Source organism: Zootoca vivipara, chromosome 5 (genome assembly GCF_963506605.1).
Source record: "Zootoca vivipara chromosome 5, rZooViv1.1, whole genome shotgun sequence".
Classification (NCBI taxonomy): domain Eukaryota; kingdom Metazoa; phylum Chordata; class Lepidosauria; order Squamata; family Lacertidae; genus Zootoca; species Zootoca vivipara.
This window is the reverse complement of record NC_083280.1, coordinates 90,146,899-90,165,373: the sequence shown is the minus strand read 5'-3', so window position 1 is coordinate 90,165,373 and position 18,475 is coordinate 90,146,899. Positions and strand designations below refer to the sequence as shown.

Here is an 18,475-nt window from a genome sequence, read left to right as displayed (position 1 = left end):
TTTTCTTTCCTCCCCCCCCCCCCCCCCGCTCTCTTTGTTTTGCTTTCTTTCTAGTAGGATGCTAGAACTCTGCCTGGCAGAACAAAAGAATGAAATCTTCATTGATGGAGAAATTGGTCTACTGGGCAGAGAGCAGTCTTCTCAGCGCGCAGTGCTCCACATGCTCCTTCCAAAGGCCACCAAGACCCTGAGTGCCAGGAACTGTCCTCCGACCTCATGGCCTTCTGGTCAGCCTGTGGCCTGTTTGGCAGGACCTGCCTCAGGTTGTCCAGGAAAGACTTTCTTTTCCATCAACCAATGTCTCAACAGGGAGGATGTTTTCTGTGATGAGCGAGATAGTAGCACCCCACCAGAGCAGCTTGTCCCCATGGGGTGGGATGGAAGGAAGATTTCCAAAGATTTCCAAAGATCCCCTCCCCCAGAACAAAATCTGGGTTTGGGGGGGTCAGATTGGGTCTGGAGATTCTTGGGTTGGGTTTGTTCCACATTGCTGAATTGGGCCCTAGAAATTGATGTAGCAGTTCTATCTATAATTGATGTTCTGTTGTAGAGATTGTCGATTGACATTTCAAATGGTCTTAATATGAGATATGTTATTTTGATGCTTTAATGTAATTGTTGAAAACACCTCAGGATCTTACCTGATGAGTTATGGTTTCAAAATGGATGAAATGAATAAAAATGGCGGGCCAGTGATGGCTTGGAGGAGTTGGCTGGTGCTTGGTGATTTAGCAAGCCAATGAGAGCCAGCAGCCAAACAAGAGAATTATGGTTTGTTACAGCATTCAGACCATAGCATTTCTCTCTCTCGCCATACATAAGCATGTGATAATGGCTAGCCAAGTTATTTTGCCACAAGGCATTCTTCTTATCTCTGAGGAACTCACGCCTCTTATTTTGTACACCAATGAGGATGCTGGTTTTATATTTTATTCTCTGCCTTTCCTGTCTGGTTTTTTGTTTTGTTTTCTCAAATGCGCTTACCTGAATTAAATATGTTTGCAAATAACAAACCATAAGTGTCAAAAATTCCAGCAAAATAATTCAGAGTACAGCACATATAAATACATGTCAAAAGAACACATTCTAATTCTTAAAAGTAGTGGCCTTTACTTTTTTTTTTAACAGATATGCATGTCTGATAATTGAAGTACATACGGTAAGTTTGAGAAATGTTTCTACCACCAGGTGGCACTGCAGTAGTTCATAATAAAAAGGCTGTTTTCCATCTAGCAATTCAGTTCAGCAAAAACATTTCAACAAAATATTACAACTATTCTGAAAAATAAGGAATATTAACAGGAATAGGTGGCATTAACCAAGTGTATCCTATATTTAAATTATCTAAATTATTGTCCCAGAGAACCATCTCACACGCAGTTATCCGGGTCGCATTCTGTTTCTTCATTCAGCTCTGGGCAGGGTATTCCATTATTGGCCGGCTGAAGACGTATATACCGAGTTCGTCTTTTAGTTCCTAAATGTCCACACGTGCCTCTACAGAGGCCCCAAGAAGACCAGAGCGACGTCTCACAATCCAGGGGAGTTTCTGCAATATACAGGAAATAGATAAAGCAATAGGAGTCTGCTTCTAGATCCAGTAGTAGCCGAGTTTACATGAACCATATCAAGGATCCTGCCCCCATGCTTGTCCCTCAAGGCCAGGAGAAGACGTTGGAAGCCTCCTGCTTTCCCTCAGCTATGGTATGCTGTGTTGACAAACTGTGGTTAATTTCAAACAAGCCAGGTTTGAACCATAATTCTCTGACAATAAGCAGGGATAGTTCTGGGCCCCAAGCCTTGCAAGCCTTTAAAAGTAAGCACCAGCATGCCCTGAGTGCCAGCATGGTTGCTCAAGATCTGGTGACTTGTATTAAACTAACTGAAATTTCCACAATTATGAAATTGTCTATGGAGAGAGAGGTGGGGGGATTTGCTGGGTTTGGCTTATTTCCTCTAGCGATCTGTTCTAACATCTCTTTTGATATCTCTCAGTTCACTGTTTCTGATAGCAGTGGTCTACAGTCCAAGGTTTGCATCAGCCTTCCTGTCTTAGCTGTGATCCCCTCACTCTCAAAGCTAAGCAACAATGGAATACATTGTAGGCTCAGAAAGTTTTCTTTGAGGTTGAATCCTGACGAGACAGAAGTACTGTTTTGGGGGACGGGGGGTGGGCATGTGTTGGGGACTCCCTGGTCCTGAATGGGGTAACTGTGCCCTTGAAGGACCAGGTGCGCAACATGGGAGTCATTTTGGACTCGCATCTGTCCATGGAGGCACAGGTTAATTCTGTGTCCAGGGCAGCTGGTTATCTCCCGCTTGGACTACTGCAATGCACTCTACATGGGGCTACCTTTGAAGGTGACCTGGAAACTACAACTAATCCAGAATGCAGCAGCTAGACTGGTGACTGGGAGTGGCCACCGAGACCATATAACACTCAGCCCAGTATACCTGAAGGAGCGTCTCCATCCCCATAATTCAGCCCGGACACTGAGGTCCAGCTCCAAGGGCCTTCTGGTGGTTTCCTCACTGCGAGAAGTGAGCTTACATGGAACCAGGCAGAGGGCCTTCTCAGTAGTGGCGCCCACCCTGTGGAACACCCTCCCACCAGATGTCAAAGAAATAAACAACTATCTGACTTTTAGAAGACATCTGAAGGCAGCCCTGTAGAGGGAAGTTTTTAATGTTTGATGTTTTATTGCATTTTTAAAATTCTGTTGGGAGCCGCCCAGAGTGGCTGCGGAAACCCAGCCAGATGGACGGGGTATAAATAATAAATTGTTGTTGTTGTTGTTGTTGTTGTTGTTGTTGTTGTTGTTGTTGTTATGAACTACTGGATAAACTATGAAGATTCCTAAGAGAATATGTGCTAAATGCTTTCACTTTCTAAAGGTATAATATGCATAAATGATTGCCCTGAATTTCCTTTTAGGAAATTCCTAGGCATGGAAATCCTAGGCTCAAACAACCATTGGTTCAAGGAAAGAGTTAAGGCCATTGAAAGTTCACTCAAGCACCAGAATGCATGGGAATGATAAATTATGATGCCAGTGTCGGCTAAATCTGACTGAACATAAGCAGCACTGGGGCTGAAAGTCCAAGGGAAATTGTACATGACGTGTTGCAAAATTTGCTTACTCAGTGGGGATTACTCTGTTTCCATGCTGTTTCCAACACTTACTAGCTAAAGGTAAAAGAAACTTCTCCAGTGGACCCAGGGGTGTTTGGGAGAGGACCTCTGCCCTAAGCCATGAATGAAGCAGCAGTCTGCACAGATTTTAACCAAAGTAAAGCAGAGGCACTAATGGCCACTCTTTCATCAAGTCAAATAATTTAACACACTCGCTGAGGGCTGGTTGCAGAAAAGCCATCCTTCCACATGCCTGTGGTACCATTGCAGAACCTGCAGCTTTTTTAAAAAACCAGCTTTGCGCTTCGTTGTGGCTGGTCCTATGAATGTCCAGCGGGCAGTGGCAGCAATCTGCCGGCAGATGTGTGGCATCAGCAAAAAGCACTTCATGTGATCTGCCCGATCAAATTCCACTCTAGCCAATACAGTGGTACCTTGGTTCTCAAACGCCTGGGTACTCAAATGGTGAAAACCTGGAAGTATTCCAGTTTTCGAACATTTTTCGGGAGCCGAATGTCCGACGCGGCTGTCGGCTATTGTTTCTGGGGCACCTGCACCAATCAGAAGCTGCGCCTTGGTTTTTGAACATTTCGGAAGTCAAACTGACTTCTGGAACGGATTAAGTTTGGTGCTTTTGTTTTTGCTATTTATTTTGGTTTTTGGTTTTTGAGGCTTTTTTTTGGTTAATCTGTTTTTGTGACTGTGTGGAACCCAGTTCAGCTACTGATTGATTGACTGTGTGACTGCGAAAAAAGCCCCCCTCCAAACATTGACTATCACCAGTGCAGATAAGGAAAAAAAATTATTTTTATTTTTATCATCTGCAATATTGTCTTATTTATTTTATAGTACAGTACATTGATTAGTGCTTCCATTTTATGGATCAATGGTTTCGTTAAGTTAGTAAAATTCATGTTAAATTGCTGTTTTAGAGGTTGTTTTTAAAAGCCTGCATTAATTCGTTTTGCATTATCTATGGGAAAGCGTGCCCTAGTTTTGGATTGCTTTGGTTTTGGAATGGACTTCTGGAACAGATTAAGTTTGAGAACCAAGGTACCGCTGTACGCCTTTGGAAGTAAACTTCATTACCACTTGCAGAAGGGAAATTGTGTGGGAAATTGTAGTCAAGTGTAACTAGCAAGTTGAGGGCTGGTTGATGCATGAAGGGGTTAAGGCCACAAAATTTGCATTATTAGGCTCAGCTGGGTAACATCCCTCACCTGGAAGGAAGTTAAGTTCCCTCCTTTGTTCCTTTTTCACCAAGTGAACTCACTTAGAGCTAAATAAAAAATTCCTTCAGTAGCACCTTAAAGACCAACTAAGTTTTTATTTTGGTATGAGCTTTCGTGTGCATGCACACTTAGAGCTATTTCACTATATTTTGTATCCCAAGATTTCTGCCTACTTGCTGCTGCATGGAAGAACATGTGAATCTGACCTTCTGACCTTCAGTGTTTGTAAGTAAAGCATTCAAACTTACTAATGGTATGGTCTGTTCATTGTGAGAGGGATAGAAAGGGGAAACGTTGTAAGCAGCTAGAACAGAATATTTAAAAGGTCTATTATTCCCTTGCTTAACTTTGCTGCATGATTCTGTTTTTAAAGTCTGTTGGGGGGGGGGTCTTTTTTTTTGCTGGAGAGTATGTTTAGCCTTGCACTTTGGATCTAGGGATCCAGCCAATTCTTTTTATTAATTATCCCACAGGGATTATCTATATAAATCTGTTTTTGCCATTTCTCCATATGATCTCCCTGTGCATTCATTTATCCACATTACATACTTACTTATAGCAAAGCAGTCCGCGTTATCAAAGTGTTAAGCCAGGGGTGTCAAACTCAAATTCATCGGGGGCCGCATCAGCAGTTTGGTCACCCTCAAAGGGCCGGTTGTGTCTGTAGGACTATGTGTCCACTCTTTATTATCATAAATTATTGTCACTGCATTCAATTATTACTGTTTTTTGTAATAATGTAAGGTCATTCCCACCCCCACGCGGATCACATTCCTGTGTCATGGCGCGTGTGTGGGAGGGGATGTAAATGAGGGAAATTTGAACAAAAGGTGGGGATCGATGGCTTCCGGGGGGGGGGCTCAACTAAACCTTCGGCAGGAAGGAGAAAGCCACTGCTGGGATTAAAAACCTGCAGATGGAAAGAGGGCTTCCCTCTCCCGCCCTGCGCACACCCAAACCCCGCTAGGCAGGATGCCACACGCTGCAACCCACCCCATGCTTTGGAGAGGGGCAGGAACATGCTGTGCAGCGCCAACTCCCTGCTTTGCTTTTGCATCTTCCCTCCTCAGCGCCAGAGTCCCTTCCCCTCGCGCTGAGGGAGGGCAGTGGGTTTCCCGAGGAGGAAGGCGGTGGCAGCCCCAGCGGACGTGCATCTTCGCCTCAGAGCTGCTCTTCCCCCCACCCGCACTGTTGTCGTCTTCGCCGCCGCCTCTCCCTACCGGGACTGCAGGCAGAGGAGGCTTGAAAACCTCCCCCCCAAAAAAAATTCCCCTCCCACCTACTCAAACCGCGAGGCGACTCCATCTGGAGCCCTACATCACGAGGGGCTGAGAGGAGGTGGCGGCAGAGCGGGAAGAGCAGGAACCCGTGCCGTCGTCGCCGCCTCCCTCCCGGCCGCCCCCCGGGGAGCAGCTCCACCGGAACTGAGAAGCCAAAGGGCAGCTCGGGGTGGGGGGCAGAGCAAAGGCCAGGGACCCTCCCGAGTGTCTATGAGGAGAAAACGGGGGAAGAGGGAAGAGAAACCCGGATCCATCAAGAGAGCGGCTGTTGCGCTTCGCCCTCAGGCTCACTCCGCGTCCCTTTTGCCCGCTCGCTTGCCCACCTCCCGGATGCAGCCGAGGAGAGGAAGGGAAGCGGCGGGCGGCGGCTCCCCAGTGCTGCCTCACTCGCTCTTGGAGACAACAGCAAAGCCCGCCAAAAAAAAATGCAACGCTGCTCCATCCTGGCACCAACTTTGCCGGCGGCGCCTGTAGGGCTTTCCTACCTCCTCGGCGGGCTTCCTCCTCCTCCTCCTGCATCTCACTTCCCCGTCTGGCTGCTGTGCCACCGCCTCCCTCAGCCTCATTCGAAATTGAAATTCCCTGGCCAAGGCCGTCAGCGCGGCTCCAGCGCCCCGGCCTCCGCCTGCAGCCCCGCTCCCGGTTTTGACCCTCGGCCAATCGCAGGCTCCAGAACTACTGTCAGCGGCTACTGTCGGCAGCGGCTACGCGGGCCACATGACGAGGTCTGGCGGGCCGGATTAGGCCCCCGGGCCTTGTGTTTGACACCCGTGTGTTAAGCACTTACCTGAAACAGAATCATCGATTTCATTCCTGATTGCAGTCACGTTGGGCTGAGGAAGAGGAAATCCTAGTTTGCCTCTTTTCACTTTTATCATGGTTACTCGAGCGATAGGTGGTAATTTTTTAAGCTTGGGGTAATAAAACGAGTTTGCTGGGTGACTCGGAGTGGAAGAAGTGATCTGTGAATTGAAACACATATACAAAAGATACCAATTTAGTATCACAAAGGGAATCTGCAGCAAAATGTTCCAGTGTGGGTTGCCCCTGCACAGGGTTCCACCACATCCATTTTGTCCCATCATCACCCATCATAGTTCTGCACCCATTGAACTAGCTCATTTTTCCCTAAAGGTGTCTTTTTGATCTTTTACATATCTTGGGGTTCCATCAAATCTGCTGGTGAATAGATGGCACGTTTGGGCTGCATAAGGACAAGAACTATTAGTATAGCTCCCAGTATATATTAGGGGAGTGCACTGGTTCTGGACAAATATATGCCAGTCTTGTGGTCTGGGTAGCTCAAGACCTCCATGCACACTGCCTAGGCTTTCAGAGAATGAATGAATCTTTATTTCCATCAGCCATAGCATTAAAACAAAGATACGATATACAAAGGATAGAAATAAAAAGTCAATTATATAAAATACATTTTGGGGTTTTGAATCAATAGTCAAATAGTGGGTCTTATTCTGATTGCCCCAGCTAAAAACCTTGCCACCTTCGCTGTCACCTGCTCATCTTGATCTGCCAAGAGAAAGGACACTGTGGCAGTGTTTGGGACACCCGGAATGGACAATAAAAGAGGGGTGATAATCTCATTCCTCAAGTCTTTATAAAGAGTGCAAGCCAGAAGGGCATGTGCCACCAATTCGGTACTGCCATCTCCACAGGGATATAAGCGGTTTTTGTGTGGAATCTGGTGGAATCGTCCCTCAAATACAGCCAAATCAATCTTGCGAGATTAAAAGCGTTGCACCCCAGAGATGTCACTTCGGTGTGTGGAAGGCAGCAGGTACAAGTACTAAGCTCAACTTGACTGGCATAAAGTATGAGCACTACAGGTTGCCTCCATCAGTGAGAGAGATTATTCTCAAAAAAAAATAAAATAAAATCCTTCCAGTAGCACCTTAGAGACCAACTAAGTTTGTTATTCGTATGAGTTTTCGTGTGCATGCACACTGAAGAAGTGTGCCCACAATGTCAACGTGCCAACAAATGCCAGTGAACCAAATTGTCCCAATTTGAACTGAACTGGGATTAAGCCAGAGTGGATAGCAGGAGCCCAGGATAGCCCTGGGGCAGATTAGATCCACCCAGGGCAATCCAGAACTATCAAAAGCAGGGGGCGGGGAACAGTCGTAGGAGCTAGAATGCAACCCCCTACAGCTACTCATCTGTGCCTCTGTTGCAGCAACCACAGCTCCGCAGTTCATGCCTCTATGTGAAGAAACAAGAAAGCTCTTTTGGTTTTGCAGTAAGATTTCTGGGGATCTGTCATTTCTGGATCACAAACTGGGTTCAGTTCTGGGATTGGCTGAATCTGGCCCAATCCAGAATTACAAATCAGGGTTATAAATCAGATCAGGGATCTCTGCACAGCCCTAGTGGTTTTATTGTGGTTTCAGCATTGTTTTTTGTTGCTTAGTGCAATGTGTGTTTGAAGCTTTGTGAAAGTGTTTCAGTAAATACATAAAACAGTTTTAAACCAATAACAAAGCTGTACCTGAGGTTACACCTTCTCCGAAGTAGCCGGCAGCTATTGACAAAGTTGCCTGCTTCTTTCCCATAGCAGGGCAATGACTTGAGTGGCCTTGTTCACACATCACAGTAAACCATATTAATGTCAACATGCCAATCTTAGCCACTCTGTTCCTGCCTGCTAGAGTACAGGTGAAACAAACCATGCTTAGTGTTCTGTCTGAACTGGTTTGTTACTCTCTGAACAAACCATGATCTGTAGTTAAGGTATGTTCTTGACTCATTGATCATGGTTTGTCTGAGCAACAAACCATGCTCTAATATGGTTCGTTTCTCAACTGTAGGAGCACAGTCGGCAGAGTTGAAGGTTTTTCGAAAAGGCAAAAATGCTAAGAAAAACACTATTAAGTATGTGCATACCAGGGCCATTAGTAAGGGGGGGGGGTTGCACCTGCATAAACAAATTGATTTTTTGAAGGGGGGAGTGCCATGAATTTTAAGAATTTAAAAACAATAAGCTCCCCCCTCACATGGTATCCTATGGGTGGGTTGCATGTTACAGCCTTAGAATGGCCTTAGATGTGAAATTTTGCTGCTTCCCTAAAAACAGGTATCAGTGTGCAGACCTCTGTGCATGGCAGGGAGCACCATGTAGAAAGAAAAAAAAATAAATTGGAAATATCTGTTGCAGCAAAAAGCTCTTGCTTCTGGAATGCTCTTTTAAAAACAGAATTATAGAAGTGTCAAAAGAGGAATAGCATTTGGCGGGGACAGGAAGAGGGATTATTGATCGTAAGCAGCATAGCCTGCCCTCCAAAGAGATACTAGGCAGTTTTAGACAGCAAAAAGATTCAGATAACTGCAAAGGGGTTTAGAAGTGGGGCTATAATCCATAGGTTTGTAGAAACAAGGGCCAGTGTGGGATGAAACACCAGATTTGGGATTTTGACTAGGAGTAAGAACTGCCGCAACTTAGCTCTCAGCAGACAAAGGGCCAACTCCAGAGTATGCACTGGGTTTGATCAACCTGTTCTGGAGCTACAAAAAAAAAAAACACCCTACATTATGACGTCACATTTGACTGGGAGCCTACATACACAGAGTTGTGTGCATTGCTTGATGCCCTCAATTCCTAACTCTTAAAATCAGGAGGTAGTGCTCTTGTGAAAGAGGCTTATGTGATTTGACCTCCGTACAGATGTCCAATGAACGCCTCTTGTTGTTTTTGGCATCCGTCTGTCTCGAGAGACAATGGAGTGCGCCTCTGGGGATGAAGTCGAACCGCCGAAGATTCGCAGCATTTGCTGTGGCTGCAGAGACCAGCAGTAACTCGTAACTGCTCCCTCCTGCATTGTATTTGCTGGATTAGTGCACCAAAGCGACCTCCCAAGTCACTTCCTGAGCAGAGTGTATGGAGGTCCTGGGCTGCCCACATGACAATATCCCAAAGATATCCCTCAAGGCAGCGGAGGTTTAGGACTAGAGTTTTCCCTCTCCCAGATGAGTTACCTTCCCCACTTGATGAGCCCCATCTGCCCCACACTTCCCTCTACAGCCCATGCAGAAACTCCCCAAAATATAGACATCGTAGACACTGAGGGACAGAGGAAACAGGCATGATCCCAACCTCCCTGGCTTAAGTCAAATCTGCGTAAAGCTCTTGTGTGCTTTGGGGATTTTAAAATTTTATTAAGATGCATCCATAATGGAAAAGGCGGAAATGGGAAGGCGGGGGGGGGATACCCCTGATTTCACCATCAAGGTCTTACAGAAAAATAAGAGTCCCTATATCATTAAATGTTAAGGTTTCTATATAATTTATTTTTCCAAAATATAAGCCAACAGTCAAATAATGCCAGCAAATTTAATTTCCATATTAGCTTTCTTTTCACTAGAATTCATTATTAGGTAACTAAGTTGAATTAATTGAGTAAGTAGAATTAATTAATTTTGAATCCCTGTGACGGGGTGAGCTCCCGTTGCTTGGTCCCAGCTCCTGCCAACCTAGCAGTTCGAAAGCACGTCAAAATGCAAGTAGATAAATAGGAACCGCTACAGCGGGAAGGTAAACGGCGTTTCCATGTGCTGCTCTGGTTTGCCAGAAGCGGCTTTGTCATGCTGGCCACATTACCTGGAAGCTATACGCTGGCTCCCTCGGCCAATAATGTGAGATGAGTGCGCAACCCCAGAGTCGGTCACGACTGGACCTAATGGTCAGGGGTCCCTTTACCTTTTAGAATTAATTAATGTAGATTAATCAATTAAACAATAATTTTGATTGGGTTGCTTCACACTTTTTTGACCGAACCTTCTTCCCGCCACAAAACAATGCAGCAGAGCATGGTTCAACTGAAGCGTGGAACAATAAAGTTATGGCACAGCATGTCCTTCTGCTTAAGAAATGGGACGGACAACACTGAGTACAGGTGCACTCAACATATAGAACGTTGCATTCATCACAATTGCAGCTGTGATGTAAAATAATGATCACATTCATGTTGAATGGAATTGTGTGTTTGACCAGTCAAGGAACGGCTCATAAACTTACCTCTGTGACGGGATCCTGTGGGATAGTGGCAAAATTGGGGGAGGAAAACGTGAAGCCGCTGTCAGTGCCAGCATCATACGGGAAAAGATCCAAAGATACTTTCTGTTTCCAGTGGTCTTTTTCGCACAGGTTTAAACTGTCAATGCCCACGAACCAGTCAGGGCTGGGCACAATTCGCACTGCAATGGACACCTAGCAATTTTTTTAAAAAAAAAAACTGAATTAAGCACATTAGATTAAGCCTCCTTAGATTATTGCATCACAACTTCACGTGTAAATAAACCAGTGTAACCGTAATATCATAATATACTCTCCAACGGTTCTCCGATGGAAATAGGGGTGTCTTATTCAATAATCATAATAAGTTGATTGTCTATATGCCACCCATGAAACATTAAAAAACATCCCTATACAGGCTGGGACGCAGGTGGCGCTGTGGTTAAACCACTGAGCCTAGGGCTTGCTGATCAGAAGGTCGGCGGTTCGAATCCCTGCGATGGGGTGAGCTCCCGTTGCTCGGTCCCAGCTCCTGCCAACCTAGCAGTTCGAAAGCACGTCAAAATGCAAGTAGATAAATAGGAACCGCTACAGCGGGAAGGTAAACGGCGTTTCCATGTGCTGCTCTGGTTTGCCAGAAGTGGCTTTGTCATGCTGGCCACATGACCTGGAAGCTATACGCCGGCTCCCTCGGCCAATAATGCAAGATTAGCACGCAACCCCAGAGTCGGTTACGACTGGACCTAATGGTTTGGGGTCCCTTTACCTTTACCTTTTAAAGGTTGTATAGTTACTTATCTCCTTGGCTCAGGGGGTCGCATAACTCCATACCCTCCAACATTTCTCTGATTAAAATAGGGATGTCCTAAGGAAAAGCGGGACTTTCTGGGATCAGATCAGAGCCCAGGACGTCTTCTGTAAAACCAGGACTGTCACTGGAAAATAGGGACACTTGGAGGGTCTGTCAAAATCCTGTTTTAGAAATAATATATTTATTTTTATTTATATTGCACAATATGGCCCTTTCCCACATCACACTTGGTGGCCTCTTGAGTCAAATATATTAAACTCTGTGGCACTTATACGAGAGACGTTTCTTCAAATAGTTTCAGTCCTGCACATATTGGGCTGTGTACAAAGCTATTCGTGCAGGAGTGGAGCAAACTTCTTAGGCAATGGGACGTTGCCTTCCTCTCCTCCTTCCGGCAGTCTCTGCTCCACCCTCAAAATCTGCAGTGGGTGAAAAGAGGAAGGTGACGTCTGCTCACGCAATTCCACCCATGCTTCCAAGAGCTGCAACCTTTGATTGACGAATCAGTTAGATGGCTCAATTGACACTCAGGCCTATGCAGGGGGAGGGGGGCAGCTGGGTACACTTGTAATAGGCCTTGGAGGGCTAAGCTGGTTCAGGGGCCTCTGCCAGGGACCTGCCAAACTTAGGCTGTCATGCCAAGAATGCCCTGTCATTGAAACCTTGGGGTTTCAAATTTCGGCAGCACCCCGTGCAAGTCCTCTTCCGCTCCATTCTGAATCGTAGTTGCGCCACCCCCAAGGCTCTAAAAGGTGAAGCTAAAGGACCCCCAGATGGTTAAGCCCAGGCAAAAGCGACTATGGGGTTGCGGCGCTCATCTCGCTTTCAGGCCAAGGGAGCCGGTGTGTGTCCACAGACAGCTTTCCGGGTCATGTGGCCAGCGTGACTAAACCACTTATGTTGCAACAGAGCACCATGACGGAAACCAGAGCGCATGGAAATGCCGTTTACCTTCCCGCCGCAGCGGTACCTACAGTGGTGCCTCGCTTAACGAATGCCCTGCTTAACGAAATTTCCGCTTAATGAAATGATTTTTCGAGCGGAGGTTGCCTCACTAGACAAATTTGTTTTTCGACAAATTCGTCTAGCAAATCGCGGTTTCCCATAGGAATGCATTGAAATTCAATTAATGTGTTCCTATGGGCAAAAAAAAAAAATTCAATGCATTCCTATGGGATTCGCTAGACGAATTTTTCGTTATAAGAAAAGACCCATGGAATGAATTAAATTCGTCTAGCGAGGCACCACTGTATTTAGCTACTTGCACTGGCGTGCTTTTGAACTGCTAGGTTGGCAAGAGCTGGGACAGAGCAACGGAAGCTCACCCTGTTGTGGGGATTTGAACCACCGACCTCCTGATTGGCAAGCCTAAGAGGCTCAGCGGTTTAGACCACAATGCCACCCCAAGGCTCTATGCCCAGCATAACCAATCTGGTCGCAGTTTAGTAAATCTTCCACTGGACCTGTACCTCCCAGCTGGCTGGGGACTTCATGTGCTGCAAGACTTTGATAGTAAAATCTGGACCTGCGTTACTGTATACTAGCAGATTAGGATCTGATTAGGCACTGCCGCCACCGCAGTGGCGCATGTCCTGGGCTGTCGGAGCCGCGTGTCTAGTGCAACAAACTGGTTTATCTGAGCTACCTTCCCATCTAATGTAACAAGGCCAGATGTTTTCTTTTGTTTGGGTTTATAACTTTATTCTAACAAGACTCTCACCCCGGGCATCACACAAGGTCTGCACGGGCCTGTTGACACCCCAATTAATTGGCCAACACAGTCTTTTTTAAAAAGCCTTTATTTTAGATGTAACTACTTATATTTAAAAAAAACCATACGAAGATGGCAGGAACCATCTTAAAAGAGGTATTCCCCCTGCAGACAGACACACAACGACATGCCTCTCCTCAAAGGTGCTTGCTGTGATGTACACATCTAAAATTTAAGGATGCCTGGTTATTGAAAACCATTGTTTTAATTGCATGCAATTTTGGGGGGGAAGCAATTGATTGAATAACACACTTGTTTTAAGTAACCGACTTCCATTTCTTTAATCAGGTGATGGCTCTATTTTTTTTTATTTTTTTTTTGCAAAAAAAATAGGCAAATGAGCATTTCCCCTACTTACCAGCGGGTGTCTTGGGTGGAGCTCCAAGTCTGCAGTCGTTTGCCCCGTGCCAGTGGAAATGGCAGGAGCGGAGAATATTCCGTGAATGCTTTGGATTTTTTCCCCAGCTGCTTCTATTTCCTTCATTAATGCCCAGGGTTCACCTCTTTCGGCAAAGTCACGCATCCCGTTGCTGGCAAACTCGTTCATTTTCCACATGTTGTAGTCAGAGTTATGGGCAGCGCCTGTTGAAGGGAAGACATTGCAGCAGGCAAAAGAAGTCTGGTTTAGATTTGCTTAATAATATACTGTATGCTGTTCTTCTCCTCTCTTTCTGAAGTGGAACAAGCTATGTTTAAAGAAATAAGGTATGCTGTTTACTTTAGCTCCAGCAAAATTGGAAACAGAAGCTAGCTGGAGAAACCAGCCCCACATTGTATAACACTGCGCTTACTGATAGTGCATGTTTGGTCTCTCAGTCATATGAACTTAGATGTAACTTGATTACAAAAAAGGGGGGGGGAGAAAAGATGGTACAGTTTTTAGAGAGTTAGCTTGCCTTTAGTAACTGCAGGAGCTTCACTTACCCAGAAGTGATGACCATTGTGCCGGAGGCCTGTACAGAGGGTACTGCTTAGGGAATGATGCCTGGCTCCACTTTCCTGTGAAAATAATGTTGTACCTTGCAAGTTCTTCTGCTGTGCAAACAGAGTCTTCCTCAAGAGGCAAACAGTTAACAAAGCTCAGAACAGTGAAAAGCAATGCTGTGATGATTCTATAGGAGCTGGAGACAGCGATCAAGTTTTCCATTTCCTTGCCCGTACAGAAAGCCCTCCACATTCGTCTCTGCGGGTTAAATAAATGAAAGCTTGATACAGTTAGACTCTGAGCATGCAGAAAGTCAGCTGCCAAAAACCTTGCTGCATTTAAGAATCGTAAGACTTTCGGATAATTTGAAGTTGTAACAGTACCCCAAACAAATGTTTCCGATTGGGAAACGAAACATGTTTCTGGCGACGTGTTTTTTCAAGATCCGTTTATAGTTTTGCTTTTTCAATCTTATTGGAATCGCATCTTGGCCCAATTATGTTAGCAAATGTTTTGGTGCGTATGGTATATACGTTTTAAAATATTAAGTTGCATGTCATTTTGCCCAGAGACATACTTCCTTGGGAAATAGAGTTTAAAAACTGCTTCTTGGCACAACACTGTAGGTCGGAGTTAGTACATGCAAATTTAAGGCATAATCTAGCTGCTAGGTCCCTTGATGCAGAAATTAGGGGGGTGGGCACATTTTACAAGGCATTAGATAATAAGATACCAAACTATGATTGCTTAAAACAATAACTTTTAACATTATTTTTAAAACTTCTTTGCTTTAAGAATTGGACAGAATTAAAAACATCAGCTAAGATAGTAGGAATGTACATTAGTAATACATACAAATATTTCACACTTACTGGGTGGTGTTTTCTGTGAAGCCCTGGAAAGTTAAGAGCCCTTGCTTGTGCTCGCAGCTGAGCAGTTCTGCCACTGAAAAGGAAGAAACCAGAGTGCTTGCTGCTATTTATGCCAGAAGTAGGTCCCTTTGGTCCAACGCTGATTGCAACCTTTAGACTAGATGAGCTGAATGCATCTTGTCCTTGTTTGAAACGTTTTCGCTGTTTCATGAGAATTAATGATAATAATTATAAAAAACTATTGAAATTGTGGTGCTGAACAGATAAAGCAAGATTTTAGAGAACCTATGTTATTGCCATCAGTTCAAGGATTCTGAAGACTGTGCATTTCTTTGTTCTTGCTTTCGTGCCCCGAAACTAAGGACAAATTGCTTCCAAACACAAAGCCTTTCTCGCGGAAGAGATTTAGATGAGAAGCACATTTTTGTAAGTTTTATTGGTCGGCAGGTGGCTTTTTCAAGTATTGACTGAAAGCACTCCCCTCTAATTCACCCATATGCACATGTCTCAGCTAGAGGAAGAAAACCAAAGGTGCCTAAGGAAAAGATTGTCGCTACAAATATGCATTAGGAAAACAATTATACACTGTGTACATTTTGATTGCTGTACGGTACACTATCTGGAGGAGCTGTACCCTTGTTTGACAAGGTGCCACTAGGACACCCCTCTGGAAAAAGTGTCGCGGTTGTCCTGTTTCAAATAAACTTTTAACAGAAAAAAATAATTATATATAAACTTTTCCTATAACTTACCTTCTTTAAAAACCCATGTAACTCCTCCCATTGGTTTCAATAGGTTGCCTATTACATCCATTAATTGCTAATAATGTCATCTCATTAAGCAAAGTTCTTTCCACCCATATATGTCTTTGGAGATTGAAGGAAAGCAGAGGAGAGGGTGGAGCACAGAAGACAAAGGAGGCTGAACGTATAGCACCTCAATATGATTTTTTTCCTTTGGTTTTAACAAGTATAAACATGCAACAACAAAAAACAATTCCCTATCCAAATATCGAGATTACTCTGGATCTCCTGACTTCCCCCCCATCCCTTCCATGGGTCCTAACAGTATTATTTACAACTGCATATCAATACTTATCAAAAATTTTAATCTTCTAAATTATCCATACTTTTCATTACTTTACAAGTGTGGTTAAAATCCTACTAATGTTTTAACCTGCTTACAGTGGTCTCATAAATAAATTGTGAACTTCCCCCATTCCTTATTCAAGTTCTTGTCTTCTTGATTTCTGAGCTTCCCAGTTAATTTTGCCATTTCGGCATAGTCCATCAACTTCGTTTGCCATTATTCTCTGGTCAGGATAGTTTCTTCCTTCCATCTCTGGGCTAGTAGCATCCGTGCAGCTGTTGTTGCATACATAAACAATCTTTTATGGTCCTTTGGTATCTCGCTACCTATAATTCCTATACCTATAGTAAAATACCTATAGTAAAAAAAAAAGCTTCAGGTTTTTTAACAGAAGTTATGTTAAACATTTTTTTCATTTCATTATATATCATCTCCCAGAATTTTTTTTGTTACTTTATACCAGGCATAAGCAAACTCCAGCCCTCCAGATGTTTGGGACTACAACTCCCATCATTCCTAGCTAACAGGACCAGTGGTCAGGGTTGGTGGGAATTGTAGTTCCAAACATCTGGAGGGCCGGAGTTTGCCTATGCTTGCTTTACACATCCACCACATATGATAAAATGTACCTTCTTTTTCTTTACATTTCCAGCAAATATTTGAACTTGTTCTATACATTTTTGCTAACTTGACAGGTGTCAAATACCACCTCCACATCACTTTCATGTAATTTTCTTTCAGTGAACAACATGCTGTGAATTTCAGTTCTGTTTTCCATAGCCTCTCCCAATTCTATTTTATGTCCCAATTCTTTTGCCCATCGTATCATTACAGATTTAACCTGTTCATCTTTTGTATGCCACTCCAAGAGCAAATTATACTTTATGCATTATTCTTCTATGGTTGCTAGCACAGAACATCTTTGGTTGGAGCTTTTAGCTTCAGGTATTGAAGCAAAGCTTATTTCAGGCACCCCCAAACTGCGGCCTTCCAGATGTTTTGGCCTACAACTCCCATGATCCCTAACTAACAGGACCAGTGGTCAGGGAAGATGGGAATTGTAGTCCAAAACATCTGGAGGGCCGAAGTTTGGGGATGCCTGGCTTATTTGCTCTCCCTTCTATGGGTATATCCTGAAGTTTTTGCACTCTAGGAGGCCATTTATCTTAGTGTTGTATATGGATACTACCAGGGGGCTGATACTAAGGTTCACTAGGGGTTTGAGGGCGCCTGTGAAAATTGCCATTCGTGCCCATGGCATTGCCGGGATCACAGCATTTTCCTAAGGATGAAGCAGCCTAGATCATTCCTATCTCACCTGTGTAGCGCTGAAAAGATCTGATAAAGCAAGAGGGGGGAACAAAGGGCCCAGACCCTCATGGACGTGACAAAGTGAGTGAAGTGGGCTTAGCAATGGACGTGATGCTTATCTTTGTACAGTAGTTTGGTAGTTTGATTCCAAATAGGGACCCAGGTAGCGCTGTGGGTTAAACCACAGAGTCTAGGGCTTGCTGATCAGAAGGTCGGCGGTTCGAATCCCTGCAACAGGGTGAGCTCCCGTTGCTCGGTCCCAGCTCCTGCCCACCTAGCAGTTTGAAAGCACATCAAAGTGCAAGTAGATAAATAGGGACTGCTCCGGCGGGAAGGTAAACGGCGTTTCCGTGCGCTGCTCTGGTTCGCCAGAAGCAGCTTTGTCATGCTGGCCACATGACCCGGAAGCTGTCTGTGGACAAACAGCCTATAGAGCGAGATGAGTGCCGCAACTCCAGAGTCGGACACGACTGGACCTGATGGTCAGGGGCCCCTTTCCCTTTCCCTTTGATTCCAAATGGCCCACCCAGGGGCAGGAAGTGGCGTTGGCAAGGTCCACCAACCAGCTGATTGCTGGTCCCTGCAAACCCTGCCTGGCAAATGAGAAGGCTTCGCCTAATGCCATAGCGATGGCAGGCGGGCAGCGCCATCCATAGATTGCAGCAGACAATTATTCCAATACAGTACACCATATAAAACTAAATAAATCCACACAGCATTGAATGTGTTGCTGTAATCAGCCTGTAAAAGGCATACTTTTATTCTTCTTCTGCATATATTTCAATTACTGACTTTTGGGGGGGAAGGTTCTTGAATTTCAGGGGGGAAGCTAGATTATTTTTTTTAAAAAATTATATTTTATTGAAAGTTTTCAATAGAGGGGGAAAAGTGAAAAAGGTGAAGAAAAATCAAAACAAAAACAAAGAAAGGAGGGAAAGTGTTTGAAACAGTGACAGAATACAATATATGGGTATATAAGCGGTATGATTATGCTATCGACTATGCGATTATTAACAAGTCACTGT

General features: G+C 44.6%; 1 protein-coding gene across 1 annotated transcript; it reads right to left on the bottom strand.

Moving 5' to 3' along the window:
- Positions 1-1,037: 1,037 nt before the first annotated feature.
- On the bottom strand, positions 1,038-15,200 carry SPON2 (spondin 2). Its single transcript, XM_035137570.2, has 6 exons — positions 15,051-15,200; positions 14,178-14,436; positions 13,612-13,835; positions 10,675-10,866; positions 6,433-6,607; positions 1,038-1,549 (listed from the first exon to the last, which is right to left on the bottom strand). The coding sequence occupies exons 2-6, from the start codon at positions 14,428-14,430 to the stop codon at positions 1,371-1,373; spliced, it is 1,023 nt and encodes a 340-aa protein (XP_034993461.1). The 5' UTR covers positions 14,431-14,436; positions 15,051-15,200; the 3' UTR covers positions 1,038-1,370.
- Between the last annotated feature and the right edge of the window lie 3,275 nt (positions 15,201-18,475).

What these genes read in the sequence shown, in the direction of transcription:
- SPON2 (XM_035137570.2), bottom strand. Translation starts at nt 14,430, where the DNA reads ATGTGGAGGGCTTTCTGTACGGGCAAGGAAATGGAAAACTTGATCGCT. An exon ending in TCCACCCAAGACACCCGCTG is followed by an intron (nt 10,867 to 13,611) that starts GTAAGTAGGGGA and finishes AAAAATTGCTAG; the next exon opens with GTGTCCATTGCAGTGCGAAT. An exon ending in CACAGGATCCCGTCACAGAG is followed by an intron (nt 6,608 to 10,674) that starts GTAAGTTTATGA and finishes TTCAATTCACAG; the next exon opens with ATCACTTCTTCCACTCCGAG.